The following is an 18,065-nucleotide window of genomic DNA, read 5'->3' as shown; positions in this document are numbered from 1 at the left end:
TGATTTTTGGCATAAAAGAAAAATGTATAATTTTGAACCATATAATGTATTTTTGGCTATTGCTAGAAAATATACCTGTGCTATTTAAGACTTAAGTTTTGAGGTCCATATATTTATATATACATGCATTTTATATATATATATATATATATATATATATATATATATATATATATATACATCCCTTTAAATTGCTCTCATTGAACTAGAACATTAAATTGATTAAAAGTTACAGTAGAGACTTTTCATGTTACAAAAGATTGAAATATGCTGTTAATACTGTTATTTTGAACTTTTTGGTCATTAAGGAATCCTTCAATGTATCACGGTTTCCACAAAAATATTAAGCAGCTTCATTAATACACAGCTTTATTATTTTTTAATAATCATAAATGTTTGTTGAACAGCAAATCAGCATATTAGAATGATTTCTGAAGGGTCATGTGACACTAAAGACTGGAGTAATGATGCTGAAAATTCAGCATTGCATCACAGGAATAAATTACACTTTAAAATATATTCAAATAGAAAACAGTTTTTATAAATTGTAATATTATTTCACAATGTTCCCGATTTTACTGTATTTTTAATCAAATAAATGCAGCCATGGTGAGCAAAAAAGCCTTATTTCAAAAACATTAATATCAAGCTTTTGAAAGAGTATATTTAGGACTGTTTTAATCTATTAACTTAATACTCAACTCCATTTCTGGCCTGGTAAGAAATAAGTAACGCACACTAAGCTTTAGGTTAGTATAGTAAACAGTCATCAACATTCCAGTAGACATTATGTTTTTATAACACAGAAACTCGTTCATCAATCATTAACATTGCTGTATTAAATACTCTGTTCTAGCATGCATCTAGCTATTCTATAATTTATTCATCATACTATTCCTATATAACTTTAAATGCTATAAAACCATAATTCTAAAAGGAATCCATTAAAACAGGACCAAATATTGTGTCTCCAGTGTTGTTTTTGTTGAAAATAAATAAAAGCCTTAAAGCTGAATTCAGTCCCCCGTCAGTCTGAGGCCCCCCCAATCTCACTCTGTCAGAATAATTCAAGTCAAATGTTATTAGTCTCTCTCTCTCTCTCTCTCTCTCTCTCTCTCTCTCTCTCTCTCTCTCTCTCTCTCTCTCTCTCTCTCTCTCTCTCTCTCTTTCTCTCTCTCACACACACACACACACACACACTGCTGCACTTGTAAACACCCACTTTATCCACCAAGAAGCATTTTTAACTACCCAGCATTAGAGATACAGTGAGTTTGACTGCATCTGCAGTTACTCTAAATCCTAACGAAACGCTTAACCCAGGAAGAAAGAGGCGAAACTGAACAAAAGTGTGGAGTGGAGCGGCGGTTGGGTTGGTTTTAGGGGGTGGAGGGTCCCACGTGCCTGGTATCTGAAGGCAGCCTGTGCCCTGGCTGAACGGGGGGGATCGGTGAGCCTTTTGTTGCTTTTCCTCTTTTGTCATGGCTGGAGCGTTCGTCATCAGTATGGAGGAGATGATGCATGTGAGAGCTTTGTTTGGGAGTAGCGTGGGGTTTTGTTTTTGACTGCCCGACTCATGTTTACGTTCATGCATTTGGCAGACGCTTTTATGCACCTTGCATTGCATTCAAGGTATGATTCATTGAGTTTATGAGAGTTAAAATGATGCTCATATGCAACTGGTTAAAGTGTTTTTGTCTATTTTAGTGCATACATGCCGTGACCTTTGTTCGATTGGCGTGTGGATTGTATTTGACTGTGCTTGTGTTATCCAATACCGTCTCACATAATTTGATGTTAAATCTCGAGATAAGGTTATCTGTGAGTTATTGGATGACAATGTAATCTAAATATAGATCTAAATATTGAAATTGATTAAATAATGTGGCATGATTTATGGATTTGTGATGCAATGTTTTCAATGTTGCTATGATCTGAGTCAATCAATAATTAGGACGCCCAAACCACTTTTACAGTCCTTTTGTTTAATGTGCCAAATAGAGTCATGTGCAATGATTAAATGTCACTTTGAATGGATTAACTGAACATGCTGCCCAAACTGAGGCCATTTTGCCAAATTGTTTTTAAGCAACTTGCACTATAATTTTTTTTTAACCCTGTAACGTTTTTTGAAGCTTTAGACAAAATATTTTTTAAAAGGTTTTTTATAGATACACTTCCAGTCAAAAAGTAAGGATTTTTAATGTTTTTAATGTCTCTTCTGCTCACCAAGCCTGAATTTATTTGATTCAAAGTACAGCAAAAACAGTACAATTTTGAAATATTTTTAATATTTAAAATAACTGTTTTCTATCTAAATATATTTTAAAATGTAATTTATTCCTGTGATTTCAAAGCTGAATTTTTAGCATCATTACTTCAGTCACATGATCCTTCAGCAATCATTCTAATATTCTGATTTGCTGCTCAAAAAACATTTATTACTGATGAATAGAAAATTCAGAAGAACAGCATTTATCTGAAATAAAAATCTCATCACTTTTGATTAACTTCCTAAATAAAAGTATTCATTTCTGTAATTTCTTTCCCAAAAAAAGAAAAAATATATATACTTCAAGCTTTTGAAAGGTAAAGTGTATAATGTTACAAAATCTTTTTATTTCAGATAAATGCTGATCTTTGGATAATTCTATTCATCAAAGAATCCTGTTTTAAATAGTAATACTACTAATAAAAAATGTTTCTAAAACAGCAAATCAGCATATGTGACCCTGGACTACAAAATCAGTCATAAGGTTAAATTTTACAAAACTGAGATGTATACATCATATGAAAGCTCAATAAATAAGCTTTCTATTGATATATGGTTTGTTAGGATAGGACAATATTTGGCCGAGATACACCTACTTGAAAATCTAGAATCTGAGGGTGCAAAAAATCAAAATACTGAGAAAATCACCTTTAAAGTTGTCCAAATTAAGTTCTTAACAATGCATACTACTAATCAAAAATTACATTTTGATATATTTATAGTAGGAATTTCACAAAAAACTTCATGGAACATGATCTTTACTTAATTTCCTAATGATTTTTGGCATAAAAGAAAAATCAATAATTTTGACCCATACTATGTATTTTTGGCTATTGCTACAAATATACCCCAGCGACTTAAGACTGGTTTTGTGGTCCAGGGTCACATATTAGAATGATTTCTGAAGGATCATGTGACACTGAAGACTGGAGTAGTGCTGAATGCTGAAAATTTAGCTTTGATCACAAAAATAAATTACATTTTAAAACATTTTCTAATAGAAAACAGTTATTTTAAATAGTAAAAATATTTCAGAATTTTACTGTTTTTGCTATATGCTTTGAATCAAATAAATGTAGGCTTGGTGAGCAGAACAGACTTCTTTAAAAAACATTAAAATCTTACTGTTTAAAAACTAACCTATATATTTTTTCTTCTTTTTTTATTATCATATTTCATACATCAGGCTTTTATGGCTCATATAGTGAGGATATGGAGCTCAAACACCTCAGTTTTATTCAGACTTAGTGCAGATGCTGATGTTTATGTGGCCTTAAAAGTTAGAAAATCTGATTGTAATCGATGGAATCTTCATAACAGATACTTACAATAAATGCATATGCCTATCAGTTTTCACTGTATGTCTCCTATCAATGTCTATTATTGTAGGAAGGTGATATTTAAATGCTTAATCTTATGATCAAAGCACTTTTCAAAGGTTATGATTTTATACTTTTGATATCACTGTTGGTGCATTCGTGTTGCACATCATTGTTTTTGTTTTCACATTTGTTGGTTTCAGTTGAACCAATTATTATTCAGCCCCCTTTGAGAGTCTTAATAAATAACTGAGGCTCGTAAATCAGAACATCCCTTTCAGGTCTGAATAATGGCGTGACATCATAAGGGCTCACCTATAATTTTATTATCAATGCAAACACTCAGAAATCACTTGAGTCATTTGTCAATGTCGGTTTTGTTCTTTTCTTGGTATGCCTTCAGCGAGCCATAGAATGGCGTTCATAAATTTTCTTCCAAGGTTATACTAGATGTCTTACGATTTTATTGTGCATTCAAGGTTGTGTTTGTGTGATATTGTGGCATTGGATTTGTCTGTTCTCTACAGGTTTTTGTTAATTTTCTTCAGTGTTTTCACTTTGATGTCTGTCACTGTGACGAGATAGTCGTCAATCACTGATAGAAAAATAAATTATCATGATACAATCAGGCCACAAACTGAAGCTTTGTTTTCAAGCATAATGTGGCCAGATTTAAGGTGGCTGTGTGATTTAATCATACTGAATAATTTGTGTAGCCTCGTCAGATGACACCTTTGTGTTCAAAACTTGTTTTAAGTGACTTCTCTTTGAGTGAAAATATAGTATATAAAATGGATATAAACATATATATATATACTGTGGCTTAAAGTTTGGGATCAATATGATTTTTAATGTTTTTAAAAAAATTATTATATGCTAATCAAGGCTGTATTTACTTGATTTAAAATACAGAAAAGAGTAATATTGTGAAATATTATTACAGTTTAAAATAATGGTGTTCTATATTAATACATTTAAAAATATAATTTATTCCTGTGATGCAAAGCTGAATTTTTGTCAGGTATTACATCAGTTTTCAGTGTCACATAATTCTTCAAAAATCATTCTAATATCCTGATTAATTACTGTTATTATCAATGTTGGATTTTTTTCAGCATTCTTCATGAATAAAAAAAGGTTTAAAAAATAACAGGAATAAAAAAAGAATGGCATTTATTCAAAATATAAATATTTTGTAACAATATAAGTCTTTGCTATCACTTTTAATCAATTTAACACATCCTTTGTGAATAAAAGTATGAATTTCTGTATGAAAAAAAGAAAGAATAAAAATTGACTGACGCCAAACTTTTAGATGGTAGTTTATATTGTTACAAAAAAAAAATAATTATATATATATATATATATACACAGTCATGGCCAAAAGTTTTGAGAATTACATAAATATTGGAAATTGGAAAAGTTGCTGCTTAAGTTTTTATAATAGCAATTTGCATATACTTCAGAATGTTATGAAGAGTGATCAGATGAATTGCATAGTCCTTCTTTGCCAAAAAATTTACTTAATCCCAAAAAAAACTTTCCACTGCATTGTTAAGAAGGCTTCAGGGCATCCAAGAAAGTCCAGCAAGCACCAGAATCATCTCCTAAAGAGGATTCAGCTGCAGGATCGGAGTGCCACCAGTGCAGAGCTTGCTCAGGAATGGCAGCAGGCAGGTGTGAGCGCATCTGCACGCACAGTGAGGCCAAGACTTTTGGAAGATGGCCTGGTGTCAAGAAGGGCAGCAAAGAAGCCACTTCTCTCCAAAAAAAACATCAGCGACAGATTGATCTTCTGCAAAAAGTATGGCGAATGGACTGCTGAGGACTGGGGCAAAGTCATATTCTCCGATGAAGCCTCTTTCCGATTGTTTGGGGCATCTGGAAAAAGGCTTGTCCGGAGTAGAAAAGGTGAGCGCTACCATCAGTCCTGTGTCATGCCAACAGTAAAGCATCCTGAGACCATTCATGTGTGGGGTTGCTTCTCATCCAAGGGAGTGGGCTCACTCATAATTTTGCCCAAAAACACAGCCATGAATAAAGAATGATACCAAAACACCCTCCAACAGCAACTTCTTCCAACAATCCAACAACAGTTTGGTGAAGAACAATGCATTTTCCAGCACGATGGAGCACCGTGCCATGAGGCAAAAGTGATAACTAAGTGGCTCGGGGACCAAAACGTTGACATTTTGGGTCCATGGCCTGGAAACTCCCCAGATCTTAATCCCATTGAGAACTTGTGGTCAATCCTCAAGAGGCAGGTGGACAAACAAAAACCCACTAATTCTGACAAACTCCAAGACGTGATTATGAAAGAATGGGTTGCTATCAGTCAGGATTTGGCCCAGAAGTTGATTGAGAGCATGCCCAGTCGAATTGCAGAGGTCCTGAAAAAGAAGGGCCAACACTGCAAATACTGACTCTTTGCATAAATGTCATGTAATTGTCGATAAAAGCCTTTGAAATGTATGGAGTGCTTGTAATTATATTTCAGTACATCACAGAAACAACTGAAACAAAGATCTAAAAGCAGTTGAGCAGCAAACTTTGTGAAAACTAATATTTGTGTCATTCTCAAAACTTTTGGCCACGACTGTATATATATAGTAGAACATACAAAATCACATTGATCTCTACTTAATTAATCTGTCACATTAGCAGGTTTTTGATTGTTGTGTACGTGCAAAAATAACATTTTAATGAAGTTTTCTTTTTAACAGATTAAATTAGGTATTGTCTGGGTTTAGACAAACACAAACAACATAACTTAAGCCATTACTATTACAAATATTCCCTGTGTTGTATAGGAAATTGCAACGACTGGCTTTGTCAGACAGCGTCTCTGTTTTGATTCGGTTGAAATGACTTTTTCATGAATCACTGCTCACAGAAATATTGGGTTAGTGGAGGAACTATATTGGTTTAAAACAACCTTGCAGATCCGTCTGAGAGCGTACATGTCCAGAACAACAGATCTAGTTTCCACATGATTGCTAAAAGATTCCTCCAGGGCTGTTTTGGTCTCCACTTTGTTTTCTTTTTGTCAGTGATTTAGCATAAAAAGCCATAGCGCTTACATCAAAATCCACCACCATATTTGTTTAGCCATAACAGTTTTTTACTGCTTGTAAATGATTCATGATTTTTCTCCTGATTCAGACAAGAAAACTTTTTAACTGCTGAAGTCAATATTTTGGACAGATGACTTATATTTTAGCTGGTAGCAACAGTTTGAAGTTAAAAAAACATCTTAATGTTGAGTTTGTTTTTATCACCAGTTTGGACTGTCTTTCTGACGGCACCCATTCACTGCAGTGCATCCAATGCATTTTTCAGTAAACTATTCTTTTGAATTACTAAATGCATGGCCCAAGTTGATATTTTGATAGTATAAATGTATTTAACAAAGCATAATTTTAATGTATGAGGTCCTGTTATGTTCTCACCACTTCGTCATTTTCTCTTTTCTCCAGTACATGGTGAATTTCATTCATTAGCTTCAGTCCTGCTCTGCCAAATCTCACAGCATGTCGGGTGCCTACGATGAGTACGCCATGTCCGACGAGACCACTGACAGTTTCTGGGAGGTCAGGCTTAAATCTTACTACATGCTGTTTTTGCATATTATTAATCACCCATGTATGTTAAATATCTCATTTGTACAGCCAGCCATGGCTGTGAAGTTTAAGTGGTTGATTAGATGCCAAACATGCTGTTAGCGACTGTCACGTGATGTTGTATCATATTGACTAATCAACTGTCATTGATGTGGAAGTGTGCCAAACATTATATTGATCAGCATGGTATTAGCATAGTATTAGAAGTAAAACTGTGTCATTGTTGATTTATCTGCTATATATTATAGAGCAGACTGCAGTAGAAATGTATCTAACATATATTTATTATTATATTTTTGTTTAGGAAGTTTGGCTATGTCTGTAAAAGCAACCTACTATACAGTTGAAGTCAAAAGATTACATACACCTTTTAGAATCTGCAAAATGTTCATTATTTGATCGAAATAAGAGGGATCATACAGAATGCATGTTATTGTTTATTTAGTACTGACCTGAATAAGATATTTTGCATAAGAGATGTTTACATTTCATGTTCTTCAGAAAAGTCCTTCGGGTCCCACAGATTCTTTGGTTTTTCAGCATTTTTGTGTATTTAATCCCTTTCCAAAAATGACTGAATGATTTTTAGATCCATTTTTTTTACACTGAGGACAACTGAGGGACTCATATGCAACTGTTACAGAAGGTTTAAATGCTCACTGATGCTTCAGAAGGAAACATATTGCTATAAGAGCCGGGGGTGAAAACTTTTGAAAAGAATAAAGATGTGTACAATTTTTCTTATTTTGCCTAAGTATCGTATTTTTTCATTTAGTACTGCCCTTCAGAAGCTACAGAAGAAACTTACATGTTTCCCAGAGGACAAAATATGTTAAATTTATCCTGATCTTCAAAATCAAAAAGTTTTCACCCCCTGGCTCTTAATGCATAGTTTTTTCCTTCTGGAGCATCAGTGAGCGTTTGAACCTTCTGTAATAGTTGCAAATGAGTCTCTCAGTTGTCCTCAGTGTGAAAAGATGGATCTCAAAATCACGCAGTCTTTGTTGGAAAGGTTTCAAATACACAAATATGCAGAAAAACCAAAGAAGGCGGCAGTTTAACTGTTCAGGACAGATCAAACTTTTATGTGAAATATCATATTCAGGTCAGTACTAAATAAAAAAATACCATGCATTTTGTTTGATTCCTTTTATTTTGGTAAAATAATTTACATCTTTTGACTTCAACTGTATATGGCCCACTCTTATTTTACATTAAATAAAATTTGGTTTTGATTGTTTTTTTAACCCCTATGAAGAAATACTGTATTTCCAGAGCCAAGGACACTGAAAAAGTGGACAGTCTCTGTTTTCAATTGAATTACAGATCATTTAGCTCTAATGCTTTACTACTGCTCTGTCCAGGACTTGACCTATGTATCTTATGTTTCTCAGGTTGGGAACTACAAGCGTACAGTAAAGCGAATCGAGGATGGCCATCGACTCTGCAATGACATGATGAGTTGCATACAGGAGCGTGCCAAGATCGAGAAGGCGTATGCCCAGCAGCTCACCGATTGGTCCAAGAGGTGGAGGCAGCTAGTGGAGAGAGGTGCTGAAAGATTGATGATGTGTGCACAGAAATCCTTGAATGGATTTAAAGTGACATTCTTGAAAGCGAAATGTTTTGTTGCTTCTTAAGCTAAAAAAGCTTTGCTTTTGACCTCGCTTTCTCACTCAATCAGTTTTAACACATTGTTTATTGCCACATGCAGGGCCGCAGTATGGGACTTTGGAGAGAGCCTGGGTCGCTCTGATGACAGAAGCAGAAAAGGTGAGCGACTTGCACCAGGAGGTGAAAAATAACCTGGTGAACGAGGACTTAGAGAAGGTGAAGAACTGGCAGAAAGAGGCCTACCACAAACAAATGATGGGCGGCTTTAAAGAAACCAAAGAGGCGGAGGAGGGTTTCCGGAAAGCCCAGAAACCTTGGGCCAAAAAACTCAAAGAGGTAAGGTTATATTCCACTTATAACCATAGATAATGCTTAATGCATCTTTAATGTTAGATCTTGACTTGGAACACAAGATATCTTGGAAATATCCTCACTTGAAACTACAAACAATTGACTTTAAGTGCTAATGCTTATCAAGTTCATCTTATCTTCAATTTTCAGTTGGAAACGGCAAAGAAAACATACCACATGGTCTGCAAGGAAGAAAAAATTGCATCTACAAGGGAGGCCAATAGCAAAGGAGAGGCGTCTGTCACAACAGATCAGCAAAAGAAACTCCAGGAGAAGTTGGACAAGTGCAAAAACGACGTTCAGAAGGTCAGGCAAGAAAATAGTGCATGCTAATGCATAATGCACAACATGCATTTTTAATGCAATTTCATAGCATAAACAAACCGAAAAGTTATGTTCAGTTATGCACTTAAAAGTCAATGTGGAGTAACTGAAAGTGAAAGTCGCGACATATTGTATGGTGACCCATACTCGAAATTGGCCCTCTGCATTTAACCCATCCAAGTGCACACACACAGCAGTGAGAAGTGAACACACACACACACACACACACACACACACACACACACTGGAGCAGTGGGCAGGCATTTCTCCAACGCCCGGGGAGAGCGTTGAGAGCGCTGTTCATTCACAATCCCCACCTTCAATTCCTGCCGGTGTGGGAATCGAACCGGCAACCTTTGGGTTACAAGCCCAACTCTCTCACCATTAGGCCACGGCTGGAGCAATGCCTTGAAATTGCATGCATGGCATACACTACCAGTCAAAAGTTTTTTAACAGTAAGATTTTTTTAGTTTTTTTTTTCTTCTGCTCACCAAGCCTGCATTTATTTAAACCAAAAAATCAGCTATATTGTGAAATATTTTTACTATTTAAAATAACAGCTTTTTATGTAATATATATTTTAAAATGCAATTTATTCCTGTGATCAAAGCTAAATTTTCAGCGTCATTACTCCAGTCTTTAGTGTGACATGATCCAGAAATTTTAATATGCTGATTTGCTGTTTTTTTTTTTTGTTTTTTTTTTTCAGGATTCTTTGAGGAATAGAAAGATTTAAAGATTAGCATTCATCTGAAACAAAAAGCTTTTGTAACTTTTGGGAAAGAAATTATAGAAAGTAATACTTTTATTTAGCTAAGATGGTTTAAATTGATCAAAAGTGATGATAAAGGCATTTATAATGTTACAAAAGTTCTCTGTTTCCAATAAATTGTGTTCTTCTGAACTTTAAATTCAAAGAAATCTGAAAAAATTCTACTCAGCTGTTTTGAACATCATAATAATAAATGTTTTTGGAGCAGCAAATCAGAATATTAGAATGATTTCTGAAGGATGCAAAAAAATCAGCTTTGATCACAGGAATAATTTTATAAATAAATATTTTAAAATATATTCAAATAGAAAGAAGTTATTTTAAATAGTACAAATATTTCACAATTTTACTGTTTTTTTTCTCTGTACTTTGGAAAAAATAAATGCAGGCTTGGTGAGTAGAAGAGACTTAAAAAAGCGTTAAAAATCTTACCATTCCATATTTGGTTTTCTGTTTTAGCAGTATCCATAAAAATGTTTACCTGGAATCCTCAGCCAATGTATTTTATGTAAATTCATGTTGCACTTTATGTGACATTTCTCTCACCCGCCTGTGAACAAAAAAAATCAGCCTTTAAGTCTCACCACAAAAGAAGCAACAGACGGCAACGCATGGAAATATCCTCGAGCAATTTCATCCGCTATTCATTATACCAGCAGGTCTGACTCCCCAGAGCTTACTTTCATATTACTACTTTGCCTTTGGACCATTTAATGCGAAACAACACAGGGACGTTCAATAAATGGCTCTTACACACAGTGTACAGCCAATTCATTAGCCTTTACCCTAACCCAGCATCCATTAGACACACTTAACCCAGAGTCCCAGAGGAATCAGCTGAGACACAGTACAAAAGACAAGCTGGACAGCTGAGTGACAGCTGTAGTTATCTATGAAACCATCCCATCTGCATCAATAAAACCAACTTATGTAATCACATTAGTCAGTTAAGATAATGTATGCATGCTCTTGTACAAAATGCATGTTGTTTTTTTATTTAGTACTGACCTAAATAAGATGAATAAGCTATTTCACATAAAAGACGTATCCATATAGTCCACAAGAGAAAATAATAGCTGAATTTATAAAAATGACCCTGTTCAAAAGTTTACATACACTTGATTCCTAATACTGTGTTGTTACCTGAAGGATCCACAGCTGTGTTTTTTTATTTAGTGATAGTTGTTCATGAGTCCCTTGTTTGTCCTGAATAGTTAAACTGCCCGCTGTTCTTCAGAGAAACCATTCAGTTTTCACAAATTCTTTTTTTTCATCATTTTTGTGTATTTGAACCCTTTCCAACAATGACTGCATGATTTTGAGATCCATCTTTTCACACTGAGGACAACTGAGAGACTCATATGCAACTATTACAAAAGGTTCAAACGCTCACTGATGCTTAAGAACGAAACATAATGCATTGAAAAACTTGGGTGAAATCCTTTTGAATTTGAAGATCAGGGTAAATTTAAAAAAATACATATAGCCAAAATAAGAAAAATGTGCACATCCTCATTCCATTCAAAAGTTTTCACGCCCCGGCTCTTAATGCACAGTTTTTCTTCTGGAGCATCAGTGAGTGTTTGAACCTTCTGTAATAGTTGCATATGAGTCCCTCAGTTGTCCTTACTGTGAAAAGTTGGATCTTATAATCATACAATCATTGCTGGAAAAGGGTTCAAATACACAAAAATGCTGAAAAACCAAAGAATTTGTGGGACCTGAAGGATTCTTCTAAAGAATGGCAGTGGTTTAACTGTTCAGGACAAACAAGGGACAACTATCACTAAACAAAAACACAGCTGTGGATCATTCAGGTAACAACACAGTATTAAAAATCAAGTGTAAGTATACTTTTAGATGGGGACATTTTTATAAATTCAAGTATTATTTTCATTGTGGACTATATGTAAACATCATTTATTTGAAATATCTAATTCAGGTCAGTAATACATAAAAAAATAATATGCATTTTGTATGATCCCTCTTATTTTGCTCAAATAATTAACATTTTGCAGATTCTGCAAGGTATATGTAAACTTTTGATCTCCAATGTAAATGGCTTACCTCTTCACATTTGAAATAATAATGGGATCTCATATACAACAAGTCAGAGGATTTAATATACTGTTTGTTTTGTGTTTCAGGCCAAAGAGAAATACGAGAAAAACCTTGATGAGCTGAGCAAGTGCACGCCACAGTACATGGAGAACATGGACGTGGTGTTCGAGCAGTGCCAGCAGTTTGAGGAGAAAAGGCTGAACTTCCTTCGGGAAGTGCTTCTGGATGTCAAACGCCATCTTAACCTCACAGAGAGCCAAAGGTCAGCTACAAATCACAGATCTAGTCTCCTGCGACTTTCCCCTCCTCTTTCTAGAAACATATTACAATCATAAACATACTTGGGTTTTGTTTTTTCATGTCTTTTTAGGTAATCTAAATGATAGTGTCCTGGTAGTTTTAAACGTTTGGAGTCTGTAAGGTTTTATTAAAAAAAAAAAAAATTCATCAAGGATGCATTCAGTTGATAAGTGACAGTAAAGACATTTATAATGTTACAAAAGATTTCTATTTCGAATAAAAATTTTCTTTTCATTAAACAATCCTGAATGATGCATGTTTTCTATAAAAATTAAGCAAAAAATGTGGAATAAGAAATTTCTTGAGCATCGAATCAGCACATTAGAATGATTTCTGAAGGATCATGTGACTCTAAAGACTAGAGAAATGATGCTGAAAATTCATTTTTGCATGCATTTTTCCTGTATTTTTGATCAAATAAATGCAGCCTTGGTGAGCAAAAGGCACTTCTCTCTTTCTCTTTCTCACAATCCTGTAGAAATCATTCTAATGTGCTGATTTGCTGCTCAAGAAACTGCTTATTATTATTGTCAATGTTAAAAATATTTGTGCTGCTTCATATTTATGTGAAAAGCTTCTTTGATGAATAGAAAGTTCAAAAGAACAGCATTTATTTGAAATAAAATTCATAGATGCATTCCTAAATATACTTAGTTTTTAGTTTTTCGTGCCTTTTGAGGTCATTTACAGTTGAGGTCAAAAGCTTACACCTCCCTTTCAGAAACTGTAAAATGTTAATTATTTTACCAAAATAAGTGGGATCATACAAAATTCATGTTATTGTTTATTTAGTACCGACCTGAATAAGATATTTCACATAAAAGATGTTTACATATAGTCCACAAGAGAAATTAAAAGTTTACATGCCCTTGATTCTTAATATTGTGTTGTTACCTGAATGATACACAGCAGTTTTTTTTTTTTTGTTTTTTTTTTTAGATTTTTTTAGTGAAGAGTCCCTTGTTTGTCCTGAAAATCCTTCAGGTCCCGCAAATTCTTTGGTTCAGAACATTAAAAATAATACCAACCTCAAACTTTAACAAAAATATAATTTCACAATTTACAGTCTTTCTCTAAATATATATGTTGGCCCATATACAATATTCATAAATTATCATTTTAGCATCCTTTCATTGTCCAGTCCCAACTTCCTATTTAAATATGAATGAATATAGTAAAAGAAAATTGCATTTACCAAACCAGTCTCTTAATAATCTCTATAATTCAATCTCTACAGCTATGCTGCAATCTACAGAGAACTGGAGCGAAACATCGCCTCAGCCAGTGCTCAAGAAGACCTCAAGTGGTTCAGCAACGTCCATGGACCAGGCATGCACATGAATTGGCCTCAGTTTGAGGTAAAGTCCGTATGTGGGATCACTGAGGGACATATCTGGTGCTAGTTACTGAGTATTACTTATAATCCATCCTGTCTCTGAATCAGGAGTTCAACCCAGAGCTGGGCCACTCCATTAATAAGAAGGAGAAGGTGAAGAGGAACCACGATGGAGTCATGCTGACTCAAATCACGCATGGTATAGATCCGGGAACACCGCAGACTAGCAGCCGGGGCAGGTATTGATATTTTTGTGCTATTTATGCTCTTTGTTAATAATATAATCTATGAAGATACTTATTTGAGCGTCTCTTATCTTGTTGCTCTTCTCAGCGTGAGCAGTTATGAGAAGAACCAGCAGTATTCTGCCGAATGGTCCGATGACGAGCAGCCACCTGCGGCTCAAACAGCCAGCGAAACAAACGGCGGCGGAAATCCATTTGAAGAGGAGAGTAAAGGAGTGCGAGTAAGAGCGCTGTATGACTACGATGGACAAGAACAAGATGAGCTCACATTTAAAGCAGGTGAAAATTGCTAATTAAAACCCAAAATACCCTTCAGAAGTTTGAGATTAATAAGATGTTTTGGAAAGAAGTCTCACTGAGGCTGCATATATGTGACCCTGGACCACAAAACCAGTCTTAAGTCGCTGGGGTATATTTGTAGCAATAGCCAAAAATACATTGTATGGGTCAAAATTATTGATTTTTCTTTTATGCCAAAAATCATTAGGAAATTAAGTAAAGATCATGTTCCATGAAGATTTTTTGTAAAATTCCTACTGTAAACATATCAAAATGTAATTTTTGATTAGTAATATGCATTGTTAAGAACTTAATTTGGACAACTTTTATGGTGATTTTCTCAGTATTTTGATTTTTTTGCACCCTCAGATTCCAGATTTTCAAATAGATGTATCTCGGCCAAATATTACCCTATCCTAACAAACCATACATCAATAGAAAGCTTATTTATTGAGCTTTCATATGATATATACATCTCAGTTTTGTAAAATTTAACCTTATGACTGGTTTTGTGGTCCAGGGTCACATATGTGACGAAAAATACAGTAAGAACTGTAATATTCTGAAATATTTTTGCAGTTTAAAATGACTCCTTTCTGTATTAAAAAAAATATATAAAGTGTAATTTATTCCTTTGATGCAAAGCTGAATTTTCAGCATAATTTCTCCAGTCTTCAGTGTCACACGATCCTGTAGAAATCATTCTAATATGCTGATTTGCTTCTCAAGAAACAGTGTTTTGTTTAGTCATAGCCGTTCATGAGTCCCTTGTCTGTCCTGAAAATCCTTCAGGTCCCACAAATTCTTTGGTTTTTCAGCATTTTTGTGTATTTGAACCCTTTCCAACAATGACTGTATGATTTTGAGATCATCTTTTCACACTGAGGACAACTGAGGGACTATACAACTATAACAGAAGGTTCAAACTCTCACTGATGCTCCAGAAGCAAACACAATGCATTAAGAGCGTGGGGTGGAAACTTTTGGAATTTGAAGGTCTCTTATTTTGTCTTCTGAGAAACATGTAAGCATCCTCTGTAGCATCTGTAGGCCAGTATTAAATGAAGAAATATGATATTTGGGCTAAAAAAAATAAAAAATAAAAATATATATCCATTCTGTTCAAAAGTTTTCACCCCCTGGCTCTTAATACATTGTTTTCTTCTGGATGATCAGAAATGAATACTTTTATTTAACAATGATCCACTGAAAGATCAAATACATGAAACTACCACAGCTACTACAAAATAAGTGCTTTATTCTTTAAAAAAATGCATACTTTTGAATTTTATAAGCTCATGTTAACCATAGATCCATATGTTTTTGCAGGAGAAGAGCTGACCAAACTGGAGGATGAGGACGAGCAGGGTTGGTGCAAAGGCCGGTTGGACAGCGGTCAGCAAGGCTTGTACCCAGCAAACTACGTTGAGCCTGTTTAGTTGCCTTTTGAGGTGAAGAAGGCCTTAAAGACTTTTGGAGATTTCAGAGAAACAATTTCCTTGCCTGATTGACTTGCTGAGAAGCTTTACGCAGCATTTCCTTAATACCGCAACGAAAAAAGCCTACAGTATCCCAAAACACATATCGTACCCAAGTGAGAGCAGGGAATGATTCTGTGCGTCCATGTAGCCATGTTCAGTATGAATTCTTGTGCTGCTGACATGTGTTTGCGTATGGTCTCCTGTAACATTATTAATGTAACACCGTCTATGAAGCCTAGCATAGCGAGAATCGGCTATGCGATGTGTATACTAGACTTTTATTTTGAAGTGGAGGTTTTGTCTTAAACCTAGTGGCCCTTTCTTGTGTATCAACATGAAATGGCATCTATTTCGCTTACATAATTTGACATATTTATGTGTGAAGCAGGATATTCAATAAGGGCGGGACTTGATTTTATGCTAATTGGCTCGCGGGGAAGTGGGCGGAGCCATGTGGCTGAGGGGAGGGGCTCACAAACTAAAGGGCTTGATGAGGAGAGTCTTTGTAGAGGCGGAGCATTTTTATTTTTCAAACATATTATTCTTGATGAATTGTGCACAATGAGAGCAGAAACGTGTAAATAGGGTCAGTTTAATGCGTCAAGATGCAAATGATGCCTCAAAACACTTAAATTAAATTCTTTTTTTTTTTCTTATCTTTTCTTCTTTTTTAACCTATTTTAAGAAAGTGTAAAAGCCTGTGAACAAATTGTAAGACCTCATAACTATGGAGAACTATACTCTTTTATATATATATATATATATATATATATATATATATAATTTTTTTTTTTTTTTTTTTTTTTCTCATCCTAAAGGATTGCTGATGGAATTTCGAGCCTAATTTGTAATAAATCCTTAATTAATCAGAACTGTAATTCTGAAAAAAGGGGAAGGCAAGGATGTTTAATTTATCTAATGCATTCTTATTTGTTCATTTTTGGATTTAATTATATAACAAATTCAGGATTATTGAGTCTGGATGTTAGTTATGATTTCATGACCATTGAACTGTGGTTCATAGTGGTATCTGGGAAGATGCTATTGAAAAGTGTGTCCAAGTGCTTATTCTTCTGCCTTTTGCCTGTTTATGAGACTGGGAATGTCTTTTAACATGCAATACGTAATTGATTCAGTGGGCAAACTCCTTATTTAGCGCAACAATGTTAATACTAATCGATGGTGATTTCATTTGTCATATGTTTTTAACACTGTAGCCTTGTTTTTAGCCTGAGAGCTGCACTCAGGCTCAGCTGTTATGGATTGTGGATGGAGGAGGTGATGTATATATACTGTATGTTTAGACTGGACTGATGTGTTTTACTCTTCATGGCAGTGTAGTAACTGTTCCATTCAAGTTCACAATAAAAAAAAAACCCTCATGAATCTGAGACCAATGCAAATGAGTGAAATACAAAGCTTTGGGTCACCACTAGAGGTCAGGATTGCAGAAGATCTTTACTAGTGTCCAACAGTCTGGAGTAAATCCGTCATATTTCAACTTAAAATCAATAGATAAGAAAAAAGAAGTAATATTTGTGACCCTGGACCACAAACGTAAGTCTTAAGTAGATGGGTGTATTTGTAACAATAGCCAAATATACATTGTTTGGGTCAAAATGATACATTTTCTTTTATGCCAAAAAATATTTGGATATTATGTAAAGATCATGTTCCATGAATAGATTTTTAAATTTCCTACCATAAATATATCAAAACTTAATTTTTGATTAGTAATATGCATTGCTAAGAACTTCATTTGAACAACTTTAAAGGTGATTTTCTCAATATTTGGATTTTCTGCACCTCAGATTCCTGATTTTCAAACGATGTATGAACCATACATCAGTGGAATGCTTATTAGTCAGCTTTTTAGATGATGTATAAATATCAATTTAAAAAAATGTACCCTTATAACTGGTTTTGTGGTCGAGGATCACATTTTTTTAAATAAAATTAAGCTTTTAGATGTTTTTTAATGACTATTATTCTTCCTAAAAATATTATAATGAATTATTTATTCATTAAGTACTACTGGAATAAAAAATTTAAATGATGAAATTATATATATGTATAATATTAAATCTTAA

General features: G+C 34.4%; 1 protein-coding gene across 5 annotated transcripts in view; it reads left to right on the top strand.

Annotated features, from left to right (window-relative positions):
- Window positions 1-17,366, top strand: part of pacsin1b (protein kinase C and casein kinase substrate in neurons 1b) — a 37,690-nt gene extending 20,324 nt beyond the window's left edge. For 3 of the 5 annotated variants that reach the window (XM_073852004.1, XM_073852003.1, XM_073852002.1), the window contains 9 exons: window positions 7,068-7,181; window positions 8,606-8,762; window positions 8,926-9,161; window positions 9,327-9,482; window positions 12,421-12,596; window positions 13,872-13,992; window positions 14,079-14,209; window positions 14,304-14,494; window positions 15,824-17,366. In XM_073852004.1, coding sequence (XP_073708105.1) covers window positions 7,122-7,181; window positions 8,606-8,762; window positions 8,926-9,161; window positions 9,327-9,482; window positions 12,421-12,596; window positions 13,872-13,992; window positions 14,079-14,209; window positions 14,304-14,494; window positions 15,824-15,933 — 1,338 coding nt within the window. In that variant the 5' untranslated portion in view covers window positions 7,068-7,121 and the 3' untranslated portion in view covers window positions 15,934-17,366. Of the gene's footprint in view, window positions 1-1,342; window positions 1,451-1,503; window positions 1,633-7,067; window positions 7,182-8,605; window positions 8,763-8,925; window positions 9,162-9,326; window positions 9,483-12,420; window positions 12,597-13,871; window positions 13,993-14,078; window positions 14,210-14,303; window positions 14,495-15,823 lie in introns of those variants that run through there. The other 2 variants (XM_073852006.1, XM_073852005.1) reach the window with 2 other exon arrangements.
- The last annotated feature ends 699 nt before the right edge of the window (window positions 17,367-18,065 follow it).

Source organism: Garra rufa, chromosome 12 (genome assembly GCF_049309525.1).
Source record: "Garra rufa chromosome 12, GarRuf1.0, whole genome shotgun sequence".
NCBI classification, from domain to species: Eukaryota; Metazoa; Chordata; class Actinopteri; order Cypriniformes; family Cyprinidae; genus Garra; species Garra rufa.
The sequence above is the reverse complement of the archived record's forward strand: the minus strand, read 5'-3'. Positions and strand labels throughout refer to the sequence as shown.